General features: G+C 43.6%; 2 protein-coding genes across 2 annotated transcripts in view; both read left to right on the forward strand.

The window, feature by feature from the left end:
• Positions 1-12,502, forward strand: part of OBI1 (ORC ubiquitin ligase 1) — a 39,418-nt gene extending 26,916 nt beyond the window's left edge. The window contains exon 6 of the mRNA XM_021697893.1: positions 9,743-12,502. Within this exon, the coding sequence (XP_021553568.1) occupies positions 9,743-11,258 (1,516 nt within the window). The 3' untranslated portion in view covers positions 11,259-12,502. The remainder of the gene's footprint in view (positions 1-9,742) is intronic.
• A 9,349-nt stretch (positions 12,503-21,851) lies between these two features.
• POU4F1 (POU class 4 homeobox 1) overlaps positions 21,852-22,977 on the forward strand; it is a 6,798-nt gene continuing 5,672 nt past the window's right edge. The window contains exons 1-2 of the mRNA XM_044913457.1: positions 21,852-22,002; positions 22,665-22,973. Coding sequence (XP_044769392.1) covers positions 21,880-22,002; positions 22,665-22,973 — 432 coding nt within the window. The 5' untranslated portion in view covers positions 21,852-21,879. The remainder of the gene's footprint in view (positions 22,003-22,664; positions 22,974-22,977) is intronic.

Consider the following 22,977-nt stretch of genomic DNA (forward strand, 5'->3'; position numbering starts at 1 on the left):
TGCTATGCCCTTTGGTTTTCCCGGAAGGGGAACTTGTAGACTGTCAGGGGAGCCTGATGATACCCTGGGGCCAGACTGTGACAGCCAGGTGTGCTCAAGCCCCTCAGCCGCCTGAGGGGCCCTTCTCTAGGTATTCAGCTAATTGGGGATGGACAGTTTAATCTGCAGTTTTCTGTCAACTTGTCTTTATTGTATTGATAAGATATTTTAAGAGCCTACAATGCATGCTAATGACTAAGCAATAAGGTTGTTGGGAAGATGAGGACCTGCTTGAGAACAAGAATGTGTTCTACACCTTTTGTTTTCCTTTCTCATATCCTCTTAGCATACTTTAAGTCCTCAGTAACTGTCATCAGAGTAATAATTACAGGATGGCTGGATCACAGTTTTTGTTTTATTTTGTTTTAGATTGTTTCTCATGTTAATAAACATTCCCTTTGGAATTGGAAGAATAAAAAAATAGATTGTTCCTCATGGTGCGAGAGAGGTTGATTTAACTGTAGTGAAAAATAGATAGATACTAGTCAGGAGATTTTTAAGTATGCTTTTTTCATATAACAATAGTTGTCCTATTACACTGTTGAGATTTTGTTGTTAAGGTTATTATATTTGGGAAAACCTATAAGTCCTTTTTTTAGAACTGTAAAAAGATATGAAATAGCATGTCATAGGTTATTTCCTTCCACGAAAGATTAAGATCCCCACTGATGTCCTGTAAACTTCAAGGCTGATATTTTCTTTTGGGGCAGAAAATTAGGGCATTTCTATGTGGAATTGAAATGAAATATATGTATCAAATAAAATGGAATTTTTTCCATAGTAAAAAGAGTACTCCACCTTCAGAGGCAGTCTATATATATATGTCAGCCCTTTTTAGAGACCACAAAAGAGAATCTGTTCCTCTTCAATTTACATATGCAGCCCAACACTAAGGTTGTTTGTGTTAAGAATTTCTAGGTATCTCAGCAAGAATTTTCAACATCACAATTTTCAACTACAAAGGCATGGTATAGTTTAATAAACACACACACACACAAAACTTCCTTTAAAATTGTATTAATAATATGAGCTGTTATTTTAAAACCCTACTCTCCGTTTGAAAGCTTGCAAAGCAGACTGTACCTTAATCTTTAAACGGTACTTCTGGGAGGTAGAAAGAGGAAGAAGGGCTGCGTGGGCCTTAATTCTTTATCTAGTTCCACTGTCCATGTGACCTTTGTCTTTAAGGAGGATATTGTGACTTTTTTTTATTCTTGCAAATGTTGAAGTACTTTCTATTTTATGGTAAAACTAAGATGCAGCTTAATAATATAGCTTGTGTTTTTTATTCCTCAATATAAGACCCCGGGACAAGTACCTATGTGATGCTTAGGCCCACTTTAATTTTGCTCATTTCACGTAAGTAGCACTGTTCCCTTATAGTTGAAGATGCCTGCTGATTATGCATGAGGTAGACAAAATGATCATGTATACTTTCTGTCGTTAGCTCACTTAAAGATGGGGCTTTCAAATTTGTGGTTTGGGTTCTGATTTAGTCTTCATATCTCTGGTTAAAATAGCTACCCTCTTTGGGTTGGCATTTGTCAGGGTGATCTGTCTGTGCTATAGTTTTCTGCAAGGCCATTTCAGTAAATGATCTTTGGAAATTGCAAAATATTCTTGAACTTGTGTCTAAAACATAGTAGGTTTTTGATAAATATTTCTCAATTTTGTGCATACATATCTGTATGTCTTTCAACATCTTGATCCCTTATTTCCACTCCAGGTTTTATTAGCAAGTGTATGTATTAGTAAATATTACAACAATCCTAGTTACTTAACTGTGTGTACAGACTGTGTGCTCAGCAATCCTAGCTTGTATTTTACATTACTTTACAGTAGAAATAGGTACTTATATTACTGAAGAAGGGATCTCATGTTTAGGCACTTCATATAATGTCAGACATGGTGTTTGGACTCAGACACACTTGAATTCAAATCCCATTCCTGCCACTTTCTGCAAATCCTTGAACAAGAGACAGTCTTTTTAAGCTTCTCATTTCTCATCTTTAAAATAAAAATAACAGATCTTCCTTCATTGGGTTGACAGGACAATTAAATAAAAAAGATAATATATAACAAGCATTTAGCGATGTGCTTGATTCAAGTAAACATTTAATAAATTGTGGTTTCTGCAGTTATTTTTGTCACTGTCATTTTCAGTAGTGGTCAGGCTACTGTTAAAGACTTACTTGTTACACTTACTCTTGGTAAATTCCATCACAAAAGTTCAGTTTATTTATGTATATATGTATTCATTCATTTATTTGATGATGGGCTGTTTCTTTCTTTCTTTGATGATGGTCCAGAAAATAGAAATGTTGTCTTGAGTCTTCAGGGGGGGAAGAATTTCTTCCTGTTCTCTTAGTATGGTTCATATTATTTAACATATTTTTGTGGAACCAACTTGTGTGGCTAGGATTGGTCATAGATAGCACTTTTGTGATTAATAAATTCTCTAAGAATGTAGCATTTTCTTCACTGGGTGTTTAATTTTAAAAAGAGAAAACTCTTGAAATATTGATAAGTCGTACAGCTCTGCAGTGGATAAAAATATATCAGCTACTTCCCAAAGCTTCCCTAGTAGTTTAAAGACAGAATGCCCCCGACCATCCTCCTGACACGTACACAAGGGTGAAATATGGGTAAACACACAAACTACTCTTTGGAAACAGGTGAGAGTGAAAGGCCCCCACCACCAAGTACAGTTTTGAGCTTCCTACAGTCCTGGACCTCTGTGCCCTCTTTCCCTGAAATATGCCCCTCTGCCCACCCTGCACACATACCATAAGGCAGAACACAGTACTTGGGCCTCTCCCTTTTCTTCCAACTCCTATCAAAATTTCATGTTTCTGAAGAGTTCATATTACAAGCTACTTATTACTTCCATTACGTGTAATCAAAAAGAGGAGTTTGCAAATTTAAGGAATCTCTAACTGGTGAATTTTGCATTAGGAGAAAATATTTAGGAAAGGGAAAGGAATAATGGAATGTTCTTTCCTTCGAAACCCTACCTTTACTCTATGTTTAAAATAAGGTATTTTCTAATATCTCTGAAAGTCAGGGAATTGAGAAGATACACAACTGCAGTTGTGTAAACAGGCAACTCTACAATAAAATTCCCTCTGTGAATGGGTTATTCTTTAAAAAAAACATGCAAGACTCACTTAAGTTTACTTGGTTTTCTTATATATCAACTATTCCTTCAGTATAGGTAATCCTCACTTTGCACAGTTGTGGAGGACCATAAAAAAGGCCATTCAAGTAAAAATGAAAAGCAGTTTTAATAATCAATGGGAAAAATCAAGTTGCTTTATAAACTTTAATAAATATTAAATCTCTTACTGTCAGTTATAAATGTATATGGAAATGAAAAAAAGAGGAAAAACTAATATTTAGTACACTAATATTTATGTAGTAGAATTTAAAACATTAGAAACATTGTGAAGTATTTTATTTCTTTGTAAAAAACCTGTGGAGAATAATCTGAATAGTGCTTGTCTTCCTATCCTAGAACTTATGATATGAAGCTACTAGCATCTTTTCTAATGTCTTGACGAATTGTCATACTCCTAAGTTTGCAACAGCTTCCAACATTTTATCCTTAATGCTTTCAGTGTCGTGAAATATCTCCATATTGCTTTAATGTGAAGTTTTTTGCCAACCTGTCACTTCCTCTAGACATCTTTATTCTTTTCACCACAACTACTTCTCTCATTTATGTCAATAAGTTTGCCGCTCCCAGGTTCCTCAGGCATTGCTAGGGTCTCTCAAATGGTGACAGTTTCAACATTTCCATGGTCAGGTCTTCAATAACTACATTTACATTTGATTCCAATTTTACTTCTGACATTGATCACTATTCAATTCTTAGCTGCACCTTCATTTTTGTTGGCCAGTTCTATCTTTTGGTTATCCATTATTGTAAAATGTATGTGACAGTACTACATGTGTACTGTCTGTGTGTGAACTCAATAACAGATGCAGAGTGACCATCCACTTTCAGACTTAGAAAGAAGTGACCCGATTGGTCACTGATGCATATCTGTTATTTATGTACTCTTTTGTGAACTGAAAAGCAAGTATTGAAATTTTTATTTTATGCAGTTTCATGCAGTTAGTTACAGTCAATATAATGTGTTAAATTTGAGCCACTTTGTTAAATAACTGGTATTATTTACCTAAACTGTGGCAACTGAAATTTATGAGTATTGGAAGCATGTGCAGCAAGGATATTAATGCTGGAAAACTGTCACATAGGCCAGATCATAAAAGCTGGTTCAGATCCAAAAACTGCTTTCACTTTGTTTCATAATTACGACCTCATCTAGCAAGTAAGGAAAAGATATGAAATCAAAGATACATGGGGGGCAGGTGGGTTTATTTCCCTGATGTCCCCCTATGTCCTGAAGATGTTTCGGGAGTTTAGTGGTCTCAGCAACCCACTGGGCTTGCTGACTTTATCCCTTTTGTTGGGGATGCCATTGAGAACTAGAGAGGCAAGTTAATTGCTCAAGTTCTCACAACTAGTTAATGGCAGCATAGCACTAGAAGTTAGGTCTTTTGGTACTTGGTCCTGGCATTTATTCTTTTACCACATTTGCTTTCTTTTAATCCCCTTCAAGCACGTCCTATTACTCCTGTGTAATGGGCTATGAGAAAATGTGGACTGAGGAGCTTTTCATTGTTAGCAATAATCTATTCTAGATGTAATACCTCAAAGGTCAAACTAACAGGACTTTCATTTCTCTTACTGCTGGTAGGCACAGGAACAATCTTGTACCTCTGTAGCTCTTTGGACAAGGGGAGCCCTAATCCAGAATGTATATATCCATTAACATTGCAAGCTGAAAAATCCTTTAAGCTTCTCCCGGATTCTAGCACACTTCCGATATATCAGTTGCAGCTCCCAAACTGCTTTATGATGTTTTCTCTGACATAATGAAGCCTTTGGCCATCACTGCTACTTTGAAAATCAAAGCCTTTTGGTCTCTAATGGAATGTTTATAAAAATACTCCATTTTGAAATTTGCTCAGGAAAAGGAAGTATGGTAAATGATGTTAGAATTCCCTCCGGCTTGCCTTGGCATTGATTCATTTAATGTTATGTACTCTGGAAATATCTGGAATTAGTGTGAATAAGAGTATTAAAACCCAAAGTTAAATAGCTCTTATCTTCATTGTCTTCTTTTATGGAAGTATAGCATCAGATATGCAGCCCTAATTGTTATTTCTATATAACTTGATTAATTTCCCTTTGCCAAATCTAATACAGTAATCGAGGGTAAGCTTAAAATTCCTAATGGCTATGTCAGAAGTCTCGTATGTTTCCATTCTTTTGGTAAGGTTAAAGTGGCAAGTTTTGTTTTTTTTTTTAAGATTTTATTTATTTGAGAGAGAAGAGAGAGAGAGAGAGAAGAGAGCACGAGCGGGGTGGGGGCAGAGGGGGAGGAGCGGAGGGAGAGGGAGAAGCAGGCTCCCCACTGAGCAGGGAGCCAGGACTCAGGGATTGATCCAGGACCTTGGAATCATGACCTGTGCTGAAGGCGGATGCTTAACTGAATGAGCCACACAGGAGCCCTAAGTGGCAGTTTTTTTTAGAAGGAGCAGTATAAAAAAGCAAACCTGTAGTAAAAATAAAAAAAAAAAAAAAAAAAGAGCCACAGAACTATACTCTGAATATGTTGTTCTCTGTTGTTTTCCTTGGTGTCAGTGAAAAAAAAAAAAAAAAGGGAAATGTATGAAACATTCAGTTTAGTAATATAGTGATTCAGAATACTCAGATGTAAAAGGGACGCAAGGACCTTTGGCTTATCCTATGCTGTTGGTTCTGTCTTAAGGCACTGATGCATCTTAAAGTAAGAAAATAACATTTATTCAAGAAGTATTTAATGAGGACTGCTGTATACCAGGAATTGTTCTAGGGAGCTAGCAGTGAATGTAAGATGGTCAGACTCCCTGCTTTCCTGGAGCTTATACTCGAATGGGGGAGAGAGAGACAAAAAATTACATGGATTGATTGATTAATGGATCAGTTCCATGGCTTTCACTATGCATTTCTGTTAATTTGCCCACCAGCACAGGCCTCTTACTAGCATGGTAAAAAGGTCTGATCACTCAGAGTATTACAGACTTGTAAAGTATTGAAAGGGGACTTCGGGGAATTGAGGACAGTGACCTTTTAGAAAACAGCCAGCTCCATCAGTGACTTCTGCTTGCTGTCCCTGTCATATGTGCTCCTTTGCTGGCCTTTGTTGTTAGTTCTCATGGCACTTCAGCTTTCTCTCTGAAGTAACACACAATACACTGTTGGGGCTGTCATTTTGACTTCAACTCAGAGCCATTTGCTAACTTCTTTTAAAAACATAATTAAAAAGAATAAACATAGGGGCAAATGTAGCATCTTAAAGTGACGTTTGAAATTCCAGGTTAAAACCTTCTAATAAAATGCTGCTAATATTTTGGGAAACATTTCTTATTTGTCACTAGTCTTTCTTTATATAAGCCTCTGAGTTCCCAAGGACATCCTTTGGTAATAGTTGACTTTCCTATCTAGTAGCATTATTTGACTTTAAATTGTTTGATTTGGGGGCATCTGGGTGGCTCAGTTGGTTGAGCGTCCAACTCTTAATTTCACCTCAGGTCATGATCTCAGGGTTGTGGGATTGAGCCTCATATCGTCTCCCCGCTCAGCGGGGAGTCTACTTGTCTCTCTCTCTGCCCTTCCCCCTGCTCATGCTCTCTCTCTCTAAAATAAATAAATCTTTAAAAAATTGTTTGAGGGGCGCCTGGGTGGCTCAGTCCTGAAGTGTCTGCCTTCAGCTCAGGTCATGATCCCAGGGTCCTGGGATCGAGCCCCGCATCAGGCTCCCTGCTCCGCGGGAAGCCTGCTTCTCCCTCTCCCACTCCCCTTGCTTGTGTTCCTGCTCTTGCTATCTCTCTCTCTGTCAAATAAATAAAATCTTTAAAAATAAAAAATAAAAAGAATAAAAATATGTGGGTTGTTTGATTATAGAGTAGTTACGATCAAGAACTTACAAACATTTTTACTGATGCCCTTAAGATATTTGTCTGGTCTTTAAAATTCTCTTGCAGAAACCACAGCTCTGTTAAATACTACATTTATAAACTAAAACATTTTTCTCTAACAAAGAAGGAAAAGCTACCACCATTCATTTAACCAGATACTCATAGTAGTAAAATTGGTTTTAAAACAGGGAACAGGTTTTAAAACAAAACAGGTTTTGTTTTTGTTATACCTGTGGTTTTTGCTTTGTTTTTTAGAGGTTGAAGGAGTGTGCTCTTTCTGGGAGTTCAGTTAGTTAATTGCAGTGAGTAGATCAATATTCAGCACCCTTTCTTTTAAGGCTCGTATAATCCTGAGATTTTATGAATCTATATTTACCTTTGCTCTGCTTCCCCCCGCCCAATACCAAACAGAGCAGGAACTGTGTTGGAGTGAGCTAGAGAGTGAATTGGGCTGTAGTGTAGGAGGAGGTGTTGGGCACTGAGTGAGAGTCAGAGCACATACACATACAGTGTTTGTCTCTAAAAGGTAATTACTGTGGGTTTCTTGTTTTTTTTTTTTTTAATACCTAGTACGTTCTCTTAATTATAATAACTTTTTTTTAAAAAAAGATTTATTTATTTCAGAGAGAGCATGATTGGGGGTGGGGGAAACATAGGGAGAGGAGAAGTAGACTCCCTGCTGAGTGGGAGCCTAGGCAGGGCTGATCCCACAACCCTGAGATCTGGACCTGAGCCTAAGCCAAGAAACCACCCAGGCGCCCCTTAATTGTAATTACTTTTACAATTAGGGGGACGGGTGCCTGGGTGGCTCAGTCATTAAGCATCTGCCTTCAGCTCAGGTCATGATCCCAGGGTCCGGGGATCGAGCCCTGCATGAGGCTCCCTGCTCCGTGGGAAGCCTGCTTCTCGAACCTCTCCCACTCCCCATGCTTGTGTTCCGTCTCTCGCTGTGTCTCTCTCTGTCAAATAAATAAATAAAATCTTAAAAAAAAAAAAAATTAGGGGGGAAAGGAAGAAAAAGATAAACCCACAGATTAAAAAAAAAAATTTTTTTTTTTTTTTTGAAGAACACCTTCTCAAGTAGTTTCCTCCAAACAGACAATACGTGAATTCTTTAAGATGGGTCAGTATTGGGGGCACCTGGGTGGCTCAGTCATTAAGCGTCTCCCTTTGGCTCAGGTCATGATCCCAGGGTCCTGGGTTCGAGCCCCGCATCGGGCTCTCTGCTCGCGGGAAGGCTGCTTCTCCCTCTCCCACTCCCCCTGCTTGTGTTCCCTCTCTCTCTCTAATAAACGGAATCTTAAAAAAAAAAAAAAGATGGGTCAATATTTAAGTCATCAAAAAGATTATAGAAAAAGGCTTCTTAAAAGAACTTTTGTGGAGAAAAGTATTTTTCATGGGGTTAGAATGCAAGGCTTATGTGTATTGGCTCATAAGAAGCAGTTTCTTAAAAGATAGAATTTTCTTTTGATGTTCTGATGGAATTTAAGGTAGACATTTTATATCCATTGGGGTGGGACAGTCTTATTGATCTTTGTATCCCCAGCTCCAGATATACCATCAGCCCATACTGGGTGCTCAGAACCGTTTTCTGAGCTGAACCTAGTACCCTTTTTTTTAAAGATTTATTTTTATTTATTTATTAGAGAGAGAGAGAGCGTATGAGTGAGCATGCAAGGGGAGGGCCAGAGGGAGAGGATCTCAAGCAGACAAGACAGTGAGGGCAGAGCACCACTCAGGGCTTAATCTCACGACCCTGAGATCACGACCCAAGCATAAATGAAGAGTCAGTCACCCAGCCAACTGAGCCATCCAGACACCCCCCAGTACCCATTCTTAAGGGAATAATGAAAAGATAATCCTGAGTAAAAGAAGTGAATTTTTGATACGTTCTTTTTCAGTTACTCTCCAAAATGTTCCTTTTCAGAAAATGTGAAGATGTTTTTATGTGTAATATATTGGAACCACAAGCACTGACTTTGTATTTCAAAGTTGGAAGAAATGAGATTGATGTCCCACACAGTTGTAAAATGCCAAAAATAAGTAGAGCTGGAATGAATTAAAGCCCAGTGTTCAGAAAGGCCAAGTAAAAGCTTCAGATCAAGAGTGGCTATAATTGAAAGGGTCCAAATAAGTACTTAAAACCACCCCTGCTGGGACTGCTAAGATTTCTGAATTTCAAATTGGCATTTTATGTTTGACAAGGTGACATTGTATAAGAAATGTATTGTAAAACACTGCTGTACGATAGGAAAATGATTGAATGTAAATATTTCAAGATGTGGACCACTGTTCAAATGTTATCATAAATCTTTGCCGTTGTTTTAGGGGATAACCCTGCATGCATATATGAGCTGAATTGAGAGAGCTAGCTCTTGGAAGGGAAGTCAGCAGTGAGTTTCTGCGTTTCTGCCACAGCTAATCTGATTTGACCACAAAAGTATCCTATTAGATCTTTGCCATTGTTATCATATGCATATTGTTACATAAAATGGAAAAACTCTTTTCTGAAGATACTACATCTGGCATTGCTTTTAACCTGTTCATGGAGTGGTCTGAAATGTCACTGGTATGTGAAATTGAAATGGGTTGAGACAGTTTGCGCTCTTAAACTTTGAAAAGGAAAGAAAAAAGCTTGCAACTGTAAAGTTAATTATCTTTCTATTCCTTGCAGGTTTGGAAGGTTTACAGTAGCTGCTCTTCAGTCCAAAGTAGAACAACATGAACGTGAAACCAATCGCCTCAAGAAAGCCCTGGAACGAAGTGATAAGTATATAGAGGAACTAGAATCTCAAATTGCACAGCTAAAAAATTCAAGTGAAGAGAAGGAAGCTATGAATTCCATTTGCCAGAGAGCACTTTCTACAGATGGCAAGGGGAGCATAGGCAACGAGGAGGATATGGCATCAAAGAATCAAGGTGATGGTGCCAGAAAGCAGCTTGGCTCATCCACCTCAAGTTCTCACCTGCCAAAACCTTCTAGCAGTTCTGCCAGGCAGGAAAGCACCAGCAAAACAGAACCAAATTGTTCTAAGAATAAAGACCTATATCAGAAACAGGTGGAAATAATGTTAGATGTGACAGATACAAGTATGGATACTTACTTGGAAAGAGAATGGGGTAATAAGCCAAGTGATTGTATACCCTACAAAGATGAAGAACTTTATGATCTTCCAGCTCCTTGTACTCCTTTGTCCCTTAGTTGCCTTCAGCTCAGTACTCCAGAAAATAGAGAGAGCTCTGTAGTCAAAGCAGTAGGTTCCAAAAAGCACTCAAACCATCTCAGAAAATTGGTGTTTGATGATTTTTGTGATTCTCCAAATGTTTGTAATAAAGATTCATCAGAAGATGATAGAAGTGAAAATGAAAAGAAATCAGAGTGTTTTACTTCCTCAGAGACAGGGTTTTGGGACTGTTGTTCCACAAGCTATGCCCAAAACTTGGATTTTGAAAGCTCAGAGGGGAACACGATAGCAAATTCTGTTGGAGAAATTTCTTTAAAATTAAGTGAGAAATCAGGCTCATGCTTATCTAAGAGGTTAAATTCTATTCGCTCTTTTGAAATGAATCGGACAAGAACATCCAGTGAAGCATCCATGGACGCAGCTTACCTTGACAAAATCTCTGAGTTGGATTCAATGATGTCGGAATCAGACAACAGCAAGAGCCCTTGTAATAATGGTTTTAAGTCAGTGGATTTAGATGGGTTATCAAAGTCATCTCAAGGCAGTGAATTTCTTGAGGAACCAGATAAGTTGGAAGAAAGAACTAAGCCAAACCTTTCCAAAGGTTCTCTAACTACTGATCAGTTAGAAAATGGAAATGACTGGAAACCCACTTCTTTTTTTCTCCTCTCTCCATCTGACCAAGAAATGAATGAAGATTTTTCTCTCCATACCAGTTCTAACCCAGGAACTAATGAAATCAAACCCCCAAGCTGTTTGTTTCAGACTGAGTTTTCCCAGGGTGTTTTGTTAAGCAGTTCACACCGGCTATTTGAAGATCAGAGGTTTGGGTCATCTTTATTTAAGATGACCTCAGAGATGCATGGTCTTCATAACCACCTTCAGTCTCCTTGGTCTACTTCCTTTGTGCCTGAGAAGAGGAATAAAAATATGAATCAGTCAACAAAAAGAAAAATCCAGAGCAGTCTTTCCAATGCCAGCCCATCAAAAGCAACTAAAAGTTGACTCATTAGAAAGGTGTCATTTATGTTTTTGTCCTGAGAGGAATATAAGTTTTTAAAGTTACTTTTTTCCCTCATAAAAGTTCTATACGATTTTGAATTGATAATCTGTAGTCAAGTGTCAAGTCAGAATGGTGGATTAGCCTGTAACCAAAATACTTTTGTTCATTTTAAAGAATTTGTCCTTTTTTAGTTTCATTTGGGCATCTTTTTAAACAGAAAAGATAGGGAGAGGGTTTCTTTTAATGAATATTATATGTCTCTGGTTTGGGTGTATTTTGTTTTCCTGGGTCTTGATTTAGGTATTAGATACAGTGGCCTATTAATGAGCCTTGGTTGTCTTCAGAACTTGGATTAAATAAAACTTTTTGGGTTGTCTACACACTGCTCATAAGACACTTGAGTTTCTTTAAAGCTTTCCTAGGGTGGGAATAATTTTGCCTGCCCTTTTTTATTTATATTTAGTGATGGCTCAACTTTTAGGCAGGGCCATGGTTGAGAAATAGCACTCTGTATTAGTCCAGTATTCATTTACTTTTTTTTTTTTTAGGTTTTGTATATATATGTTTGCATTTTTAACATTGTGTTTTGTACAGTTTTTGTGAGAACCTTTTGCTAGAATGAAAGAACACATTTTCTATATGAAAATATTTGTTTTATGTCAGGTAGCTTTCATTTCCTCATCTTTCTGTGTGTGTTGAAAATCAGAAATTGAGCCTACTTTGGAAAGAAGGCATAAAATGGTTGGTTGGGTTTGGAGGAGCCTAAACATGGTAGCATCATTGTTCCAGATACACAGGTGCAGAAGCGCTCTTTGCCAAATGCTTGATCCACTTTCATTCCAGGGGAGCTTTTTTTGGAGTGAAGTTCTTGTTTGCATGTTACTATTCTTTGTGGAAACTATGTATGCATGGTAGCATTCTTGCTTGCACTGTTTTCCTTACTTAAGAAAAAGAAGTTTTAGTTGGCTAATAGAATATCTTTTATGTAGGACAGAATTTTTTTTCATGAAGAGTGTTGAGATGAGAATAGGTGAGCTAAGCACAATTTTTAATTTAGGCTCTGAAAAAGTATATCCTAAACATGTTTGGTATGCCTATATAGGCCTTTAAAAATGGTTTGTATGCTAATGACTTGTTTATCTAATGTGCACTGAACATTTTACATTAATACTGTACTGTTTTACATTAATACTGCATGCTTTTCTATGTGAATTGAATAAAGGATGTCATAAGCACTGTAATCCTTGATGTTGTCTTAGATATTGAATTAGCCTGTAATGACCAGTAAAACTTACATTTTTAATTGATCTTATAGAGGTTGACAAACTGTGGACCATGGACCAAATCTGGCCTGCACCTGTTTCTTGTGAAAACCTGTGAACTAAAAATGGTTTTTACACTTTTTAACGGTTTTTAAAAATCAAAAAAATCATTCATAATACAGGAAAATTATATAAAATTCAAATTTCAGTGTTTCTAAATAAAGTCTTATTAGAACTCAGCTATACTCATTTGTTTACATATTATCTATGACTGCTTCTACATTGCAGTGGCAGAGTTGAATAGTTGCCACTGAGACCATATGGCCCACAAAGCCTAAATAATATTTACCATTTGGCATTTTACAGAAAAATTTGCTGACCCCTGTTAATAATAGACTCTAAGGATTCAATGAAACTATAAAAGTGTAACAAATCACTTTTATGATTTGGAGAATAATGCCCTCCACTTTTAGAAATAATAAGGGCCAAAAAGAAAAGCTAACATGAAGCATAATTTTAACATACATATTCCAATAAGTATATGTGTGTGATTTTTTTCTTTTGATGTGTTAAAGTCAGTGGATACTTTTAGAGATAAGTAGTTTAGATATCTTTGACAATGTGGTAATATATTTGAAATTCTATTAAATGTAGAAATCAACAATTTTTCTGAGTTATCACAGAGTAAATTTGCAGGTAAGCCTCACTCTGATTCTGTCTGTAACTCTTCTTTACTATGAATGTGTCAGTTCTTAATCCATTAATCCAAATATATACTGACAGTGTGGCATGGCAATGCAGAATGTGTAACCTGATTTAGTGATGCCTAATCAGGGTTAGAGTGTCTCTACTGGACCAAGTATTTCCCAGCTGCTTCAGAAACGTTGCTCCACCCTTCCCAAAACAGTATTTCATATATTAAATTAGTCAAACCTGTGACATTTCTCAGTTGAAGGGAATAACCTGCAGGATTTTATTTTAATCACATATTCTCATTTGTACTCTTTACATAATCTGATATATCATGATTAGTGGTTTCATGTATTTTTAAGTATATTGTATACACACTCTAAAAACAAAGATAAACTTATTTAAACCAAGCACTTTACTAACTTCTATTGCCTTTAATCCTCTTCAAACTCTGTAAGCCAAGAACTGTTATCCTCAGTTTAAAATAAGTGATTTGAGGATTAGTGGTCACACAGCTGGAATGGGATAGAACCACGTCTTAGAGCTGGGCCCCTGACTCTAGAGCTTGTACTCTTCTCCCCCAAGCATGAGAGTTCACATCTGTAGGCCAAAGGATGAATGGATTTGAAATTTCCGAGGGTTATTTTTAAAGTACTACTTTAGAAATATTAGCATGTTTCTTTTCAGGTAGCATTTAATTCTGGCCAATGTTCCAGGGTCTAACTCCACTACTAAGTGGAAGCTCAGTGATGAGAATCGTTTGTGTGCCACTTTTAAATTTAGAAAGAATTGCATTAACTCCGACATTTAGATGAATTTAACCCTTATTATGCACTTGTGATAAGGGAAGCAGACACTAATCAGTCATGCCTATAAAAACAGCATCTTTTGATTGCTCAGCTTTCTAAAATGTAATTGCCAAGGGACTGTGACATGATGCTAGGTTTGTTTTTTTTTTTTGACATGACCTTTAGTGTTCATCTTTTAATTTTCAAAATATTAATCCCATCCACAATGACATGTTTTTTCCTGTTTTAATGTATCAGCTGAGACAAAAACTGAAAATGATAGACTTTAAGATTTATAGCTCCTTAATTTCGTATCTGCTTTGTATTCCTATAATTTCTTTTGTATCTACAATGGTTTAAAGGTACCACTGAGCAAGGGAAGAACTTTGGTCTTAAACCCTAAGATGGTTCAGCAACTTGTTTCTGTATACTTGAATGGTTTTCAGTTACTCAAAGTGTAATACATAGATTTTGTACCTGTGAATGATACTTGTACAACATCAAACTGAGATTAACAGTTTAACTTTATGGAGTATGGCCTATTAGATTAAAAGTGTTTCCCAAAGCCTCATAAGAAGGTCTTTCATTCCTATTTGTGGGAGTCCTACAACACAGTCTTTGCCTGTGATGATGTAACCCAATCCTTTTAATAATACTTGGCAGAGAGAAAACCTTTTAAGCAATGATCTCAGAGTGCATAGTGAACGTTTATTGCCTAATTCTCGGAACCCCACTCTGAGCGAGGAAACATCTACTAAGATGCAGATTTCTTTTAACCCATCTGGAGCTCAAGTTAGGGCGATCTTCAGTTTTACATGACGGAAGCGGCCTAGAATACTTTGAATTGGAGCTCCACTTCTTGAAATGGTAGATTCTAAGGTCTGCTGTGTCTTAAGAGGGAACAACAGACCCCCTCTAATAAACCAAATGTGGAGAAGTGTGTGCCTTGTGTGACACTTAAAATTTCGGGGTTACTAAGGACAAGGATGTAGGCATTTACTGAGACTTTCTGTGAGGGCGGAGGAGCTAGTTCTGGTCCATTTTGATTCTTACAGCACGGTGAGTAGAAAAAGTCGGTGTTGGCGATAGCATGGAGCAGAGAGGAAATCAAGCATCTACACGGAAGTGCTGTTTGCATTGGGTCTTTAAGGATGAATAAGAGCTCGGTGTGGGAAAGGACGTCTCTTCTGCTTGTTTGCTGTCCTTGTAGGGGCGCCTACTTCACGGACGTCTCAGAAGAGGTGCTGAAGGACCCACTGCCTAATGCCAGGGCTTCTGATTGAGAAAGGTTTCTAGATCGCTCCAGCCTAAGCTTGCAAGTTTGGCTTTGCTCCGCCTCTTCTTTCTAAGCGTCCCCTGAGACTCTAAGCTAGCCCTAGCCGCCGGGGCCGGCGGCCTGATGGCGAGACAGTGACTCCCTGGGCGCTGGAAGGTTCAGGAGGTGGCAGGGCTGGCCCATCATCTGTCCATTAAGCCGGGGCTTTGCGCTGCGAGGGCCGGAAGGCGCGACCTCGCTTCACTCAGGGTCATCTTTGTGCTGGGGGTGGGGAGGTGAGGTCTAGCCCGCTAGTCTCGGCTCTGAGGCCCCTACCTCCCTCTGATTCCAACGCACCCAGCCTTCTGGGATTTCCGCAACCAGCGCCGCTCTTCCCCCAACCCCCCCCCCCCCCCCTTGCCCCCCCCCCGCCCCCGGTTCCCCGGGAGGGCAGACCCGCCGGTGCCCCGTGGGCCGGAATTTCCCGCGCTCTCGAGGGCTGTCTCAGCTGGTCCCGCCCAGGCCCCACCCGAAGAAACGACTTGCTTTGCGGTTTCCTTTCATTTTATTACCACTCGCGAAACCTGGCGATTAAGACGCGAAACCAACAAAGAGTTTTCTTTCCACCTTAACCTTGCACACATCCTTTAACAAATTAATTAATCCTAATGAATTAACACTTCATTTATTTAAACGCGCTACAGTCCATGAATTAAATTTTCATGCAGTGATTAAAGGCTGTTAAAATATGCATGATTTCGTTAAAATTTTATAATAAATCAGGGCAATGTGTTACATGACAAGGCAACTATTTCCCAGTCCCTCGCAAGGGGCTTTGATTTGTGCGGGCGGCGAGGAGGAGGGGCGGCGGGCGGCGGCGCCGGCGAGCGCCGGAGCCGGGCGACAGGACCCAACTCCGCACTTCTGGCGTTTGGACTCGCGGCTTCGCGCTTTTCTCGGCGGCTTCTGGGCCCTCCTGGGGATCCTGCTCCTGCGGGTAGAGCTGAGCCTGCGGAGGGCGAGGGGCGCCCGCCTCGCGGTCCCCGGAACTGCACTCGTACCGGGCCAGGGGTCTTCTGCTGTCCATTTGCGCCAGCGGAACTCCCTCCAACCCCGGCCTGCGTGCGTCGGAATCGCAGCGGCTGGCAGGCGGCTATCTGACGAGGGAAGGCGACGGAATTTCCATCTCGTCGCATAGGGTCACTGGCGGGAGTGCCTTTTGTAGAGTTGGTTTGTTCGTTGTTGTTTTTAACTCAGGGACCTCGAACCCCTTCTCTGACCAGCGCGCTCTTCCGGTTTTGAAGGATCCTGGGTGGGGCGGGCGGGACTTTGCTCCTCTTAGGATCTAAACCACTGGGGCCCTTGGCCTTGTTTAGTGATACAACATTGTTCACATGGACAGCGAAACTAGCGGGCGCGGTGGGGGCGGGGGGCATGCCCCTGTTAGGACCCAGACGTAGTTGTCCTGCCTCGCCCGTAGATCTTTCATAAGGTAGGTTGGTTTTGAGTCCATGGAGAGATTAAGGTGGAGAAGGTGGAGATGATAGATGATGGATAGATAGATACATAGATAGATAGATACATAGATAGATCGATCTCTACATATGTAACGCCAAGAGTGATAATGACCGGCAGTGAACTTTACTGGGACGCATCATTTCGGGGTGGGGTGGTCGACATCCAGGAAAATGTTCCCAACGGAAGTTGCACTTGAAAACAGTGGGGTTTTGACAGGCTTACTCAAGATCCTTCTCCGCAGGTCCCAGCTGGAATCCAGTCTGAACGCGGGGGCCGGAGCCTTAAGGAGATCACCATGGGCCTCAATAACTCACTCACGTCCGACGAGCAGCCCGAGTGCGGGCGGGGCGCGGTAGAAAGGGAGGACAGGGCCTCCCTGTCCGAGCTCCCGGCAGCAAGAGCGCGGCTCCGAACTCGCTGCTCGGGCAGGGCTGGGCCCGCGGGCGGGCCGAGGACAGGGTCACCGCCCAGAATCGGACGGGGTGGGCGCTGCGGCCTGGCGGTCTGCGTGGGGAAGCTTCTGAGGACCCCGGCAGGACCAGCGAGGAGCCTGGGCCCCTAGCGGCAGGAGAGCCGGAATCGGCCTGCGCGAGGGGTAGCGCTAACAGAAACCTAGCATCGAGGCAGCCCAGACTTGGCCCTGGGAAGGCGGCCGGAGAGGAAGCGAAAGTACCGCGCTAGTAGCTCCTCTATTCCACCCTTCAGACAGAAAGTGTCGGAGCGCGAGGGCGCCGCCGGCCCACCCAAGCGCAGCTCCTCTTCAAGAGAACCGACCCCCACCCCGTACTCTGGGCCTGCTCCTCCCCCGCCTGCCCCTTCACACTGCTTAAAAACAACCCAACAGGCCTCTGGAGCCGGCCAGCTCTGAGCTCTGGGGGCTCTCCCTGCACGCAGAGCGCGGGCTGCGCTGTGAAATGTGCCTAGTTTCAAACTGGGCAACTGCCCGCGGGAACCGTGGCACCCCGGGTCTGGGAGGTGCAGAGCTTCCGCTCGGGCCGCCAGAACCCGAGGGGGCGGCCTGCAGGTAGGGCCCGATCCCTGGGTTCAGGCCAGAGCATGGAGCCCGATTCCCTCCTCCTGTACACACACACAAACTCCACGCACTGAAGCGGACATTCTTCAGTGCCAACCCCCTGTCCCTGAATCCGAACAAATAGCCCGGGTTCAATCCCCGAGGGTGTGTGTGTAGCTGCTGAGTCGGGGGGCGCTGATTTTTCCCCGCACCCGTTTGGAAAGAGAAAGGCAGCCGAAGAGGGCAGCTGCTGTCAGGTGCGCTCTCCTGATCTGTGGCGTTGGGTGGGTGTCTAAGGTAAGGAGAGTTCACTCCCTGCAGTGCCGGCCCTCGAACAGCGCCTCTCTCGCGGCCCTCACTGCAACCAAGGAATCTCTGCTCCCTGAGCTTGGGGGAAAAAGCAGCTGCCAAAGGAGATGTGAAGTGGGGCCTGCCAAAGGAGGAGGAGAAAATTAATTAATGAGGGAAAGAAATGTGTCTCTGATCCAGATGATAGACTCCCTATCCCTGGGGGCGGAAATTCCTTGGAAATCAATAGCTGTGCATTCATTATCCCCCTCTTGATAAAATGCAAAGCTATGAGATGGGGGGGGCGGGGAGGGGAGAATCTGTGTTGGTCATTAAATAAGAAGAAAGGGGGGGGGACCTTTCCGGGAATCTTTGCCAAGGCTCAGACCCCATGTGTGCTTCATTAGCACAGGCAGGGGCCAACTAGTTACTGCACTTGCCAAACCAGGAAAACAAAGCAGTGACATATTGGTGAGCCCCAGTCCACCACCCTTTTCTTTCACTGCCGTGGGGTAAGGAGAGAAAGATTTTATAAGGTCAAGGAACTGCATGCAGATCTGCCACTGTGTCCTACTCTCTAGCCTGGGGCCCAGGCCCAGCAGGGATGTGGCAGGATAACTGTCCCAGCAACATCTCCCACCCCATCCCATATTTCTGTCCAATTCCCTCTCTTTGAACCTGTTGCACCTGTATCATAAGCATCCCTTCACCTGGGGCTGCCACACTCCTAGAGACTGCCACCTCCTGGAGGGCAGATACCCCTATTTTATACCTCATTTTCTTTCCAGTGTCTTGCCCTGATTACCAAGCATTTGAGGAAGGAAAGTAAAGTAGAAAGTAAATGAGGGAGGGATGAAATAATTGAACTCCCCAAAAGAACAAGCTGCTATCAAGATTTACAACTCTGCATGGGAACAACACACCCTTCTGGCCCAGTCTCAATCTCCCTTTTAGGAAGAGAGGAGACCCTTCAGTGATCTTCCTGCTTGCTCCCCATTAACCCTGGCTTGTTGAACTCTCTGGCTTTTACTCCTGGCCCTCCCCATCTGCCTTCTCTTCCTATTGTTTGATGGGGCATTTTTACTCTGTGACAAGCACCTTGCTAGGTACCATGGTGGACACAGATGTGCCCTAAATGGGCTTCCAGTCCATTGATTAGCAGGTGGGTTGGGAATTGAACCCAAGCCCTCATATTTCTAGCCCCAGGAAAAGCTGTGACAATCTGGACAAAAGTCTGGCCCCACCCCAAGGTGTTGTCCAAAGAAAGTTGTCCAAAGAAATGTGAACTAGGGGAGGAGTCTCAGCAGGCCGGTGAACTGATCTCTGTCAGGGTGCCTGACTTCTGGGTTTCCTGGTGCCCTCCCAGAGTCACAGTGTAAGCCCAGATGAGCTTCCAGTACTTGGGGGCTGGCCTCGTTCTCTGGGGGTCCACTGGGGAGGAACTTATGCTGTTTGCAGTTCTTTCTCCCATGCCCTCTTCCGGGTCTCTAAAGGCCAGTGTTTCCCTGGGGAGCAGGCAGGATCTAGGCTCTTGCCCTCTGCGGGACCCTTCCTTTCCCTAGTGAGAGAGCTCAGGGAATTGCTTCCATGGGTATCAGGAAAGATTAGGTTAAGCCTGGACACCTGGTGTGATGACTACCTTAGGACTCACTTGCTCCCTCCAGCGATGTCCTGCTCCTCATCCATTCCCCGTAGAGATAAGTTGCATTTAGCACTCCCAGGGGACCACATAATGGATGGAAATGCAAGGCTCCTCTCGCACCAGCAAGTGAACATCTTTCTTACTCCTCTCTCTGGCTGCAATGGGGGAGGAGGGTAGAGAGAAAAGAAAAGAAAGAAAGAAAAAGCCATGGTGACGCCTGGGGGCCTTTCTTGGAATTTGAGTATTGAGTGGGTATGCTAAATACGGACACGTTTATCCGAAGAAGAGATCCACACGAACGCAAATTGAGGTTTATGGAAATGAGATCTGCTCTTTGGTGGAAATACAAACCTCTTTGGTGTGGGAGAGACCAGAAAGATTATTTATCTGATCTCTGCCTCCCCCATAAGTAGCCCCTTGCTGCTCTCCAGCTCTCCTGCCGCAGATGTGATAACATCTGGGCTGTTATTATCACCCGGGGCAAGCTCTGTGTCCCTGGGGACTCGGCACCTGAACTGTGGTTCTCCCGGGAGGCCCTTGATCTGCCTGCCACACAAGGGCCATATAACAGGTTGGCTAATTGATTCATTCTTCTTAGGTTTTGATTTCACAATAAGAGAATACATAAAAAAGTCTGGACCACAGCTTAGGTTTCTTTCTTTCAAATTGGTTTGAATTAATATTTTAATCACACTTTCCTACAAACTGGCTTGATCCCATCTCCTATTGGAGAAGTGTACGCATATATATACATATCTATCTATCTATCTATCTACACACACAGACACACAGAGATAAGAAGCAAAGAAGCCAAAACGATGGAAGGGAAAAGAAAGTTCTCTTTTCAACATCTTAATTCTTTTTTCTCTGAAGCGATTTCCTTCTCCCGGAGTTTCCAGCATAAAGTTCGTGTGTGTGTGTGTGTGTGTGTGTGTGTGTGTGTGTGTGTGTCTACACGCTGAGGAGAGGGAAGGATCCCAACAACACCCTGTTAACTATTTTTCCTTTTGATTACTAGAAGCCTCAGATCACCCGGAGCTCGTTTGAAATGTGGGTTTGTACACGGTTAAAGGAGACAAACAATAAGAGAAATGCACAATTTCATTTCAACAGCGGTTCCCTAGTAGAAAGCACACGCTCCTTGTGGCTCCTAAGTGGCTGTCACTGTCGGTGCCTGACACAGTTATATTCACAACAACAACAACAACAACAACAAAGTATGCGGAGGAAATTAAATTATATGGAAATCAACAGCGTCTGACTGCTTCAAACAAATGTCTGTCACCGCGATTATTCTCCTGGAACCTATTTATAAACCTTGAAAGAAACAGGTTCTTGCAGCAAAAGACAGCATCTTCTGCATTTCTGTGTTGTTATTTATACTGTATACAGAGGAATGCGCGGGCATAATTTAACATACAAATACCCAGCTGTATACATTATATAACAGCCTGTTAGACATCCCGGAGCGGAGGTGTGCCTAAGTAATGCGCATATATTCCGGGCTTGCGATGGGGATGGGGGAGAGTTTGAGAGAGGCAAAGCACCAAGGGGCTGTGAGCATCTTGTCTTTCTCCCCCTAAAAGATGCGTACCCTGAAACAATAGCTAGCCTTTTTGATCTTTCCAGAGCCGCGGTGGGAAAGGTGAGGCGTGCAGTGCGCATGCCCGGGTAGCTACAGGTGCATCACCTGCGCTGTCCTTGCTGGTGGTCACTATAAGAGCGGCTCCCAAGCGCCTGTCGCGGCCGGGCGAGTGCGCGCGCGCTCAGACGCACGGCGCCGCGGAGAGAGAGAGCGCGCGTCAGACAGACAGAGACAGCTGATGCCTGTCAGCGCGGCGGGGCCGGGAGCTCTCGCGAGAGCTCCCCGAACCGGCCGCGAGAAGTGGGGCTCAGGTGTAAGAGGAGTGCATCCCGTCGGCGCGCGGGGCTAGAGCTCTAGGAGAAGTGGGATCGCGAGGCCGGTGCGCGGCGCTCTGCACGGTCAAAGGGAGCGCCGGGCAGCCTCGGCGGCAGCAGAGGAGCAGCAGCAGCCCCCGGCGCGGCCGCCGCCTCCGCGCCGCCAGCCGCCGCGGCTTCAGCCTCCGAAGGGAGGCCGGGGGAGCCGGCGTGCGCACTTTCCGGCAGACTTTCGGAGTGTTTGTGGATTTACATGCCAAGCCATCAAGATGATGTCTATGAACAGCAAGCAGCCTCACTTTGCCATGCATCCCACCCTCCCTGAGCACAAGTACCCGTCGCTGCACTCCAGCTCTGAGGCCATCCGGCGGGCCTGCCTGCCCACGCCGCCGGTAAGCGCCCCACGCCCGAGGCTCCGGCCCGCGCGCCTGCCCCCTCCCCGTCTCCGAGACACTGCATGTCGGGTGCTGATGCGCGCCAGGTCCCGGTGCTGGGTTTTGCGGGCAGGGATTTTTAGAGGAATCCCGCGGCGAGGCACGTTTTGTCCGGTGGCGCTTAATGTCGTGTTCCCGTCGCCTCTGCCTCGTGTCGGGCGCCTGCGATCAGAGTGGGAAGCGCTGGGGACATGACTCTCGACTTCCCTCCACTTTCTCCGTTAATTTCACGCCTCGGAAAGGCGGTCTCTGTGCGTGTTCGGGTGCGTGACACGGGTCCCCAGCTGCGAGTTACATCTCCATTTCTTCTTTTCCCCTTCCTTTTTGGTCTCCCACGCCGGTTCCCCGAATGTGTTCTTGTGCCCCCCTCTCCCCTGCCCATATCCCTCTCCCCCCACTCACGTCCCTTCTCATCTGTCCCCCCTGTCTCGTCCTCAATGTGCTCCCCATTCCATCTTTCCCGGTCTCCGCTATCCCCACCCCCGTTGTCGTTATTTTGGTTGCTTTGTGTTCGGTTTGCCCTTTGCTTGTGCTTTCCGGCTTGTGTGTGGTTTTGTTTTGTGTTTTTGCCTTTTTTGTTTGTTTGTTTTTTGTTTTGGTTTGGTTTGTGTCGCCTGCAGCTGCAGAGCAACCTCTTCGCCAGCCTAGACGAAACGCTGCTGGCGCGGGCAGAGGCGCTGGCGGCCGTGGACATCGCCGTGTCCCAGGGCAAGAGCCACCCATTCAAGCCAGACGCCACGTACCACACGATGAACAGCGTGCCATGCACGTCCACGTCCACCGTGCCGCTGGCGCACCACCACCACCACCACCACCACCACCAGGCGCTCGAGCCTGGCGACCTGCTGGACCACATTTCGTCGCCCTCGCTCGCGCTCATGGCCGGCGCGGGTGGCGCGGGCGCGGCGGGCGGCGGCGGCGGCGCCCACGACG

This window comes from Neomonachus schauinslandi, chromosome 3, assembly GCF_002201575.2.
Source record: "Neomonachus schauinslandi chromosome 3, ASM220157v2, whole genome shotgun sequence".
NCBI lineage: Eukaryota > Metazoa > Chordata > Mammalia > Carnivora > Phocidae > Neomonachus > Neomonachus schauinslandi.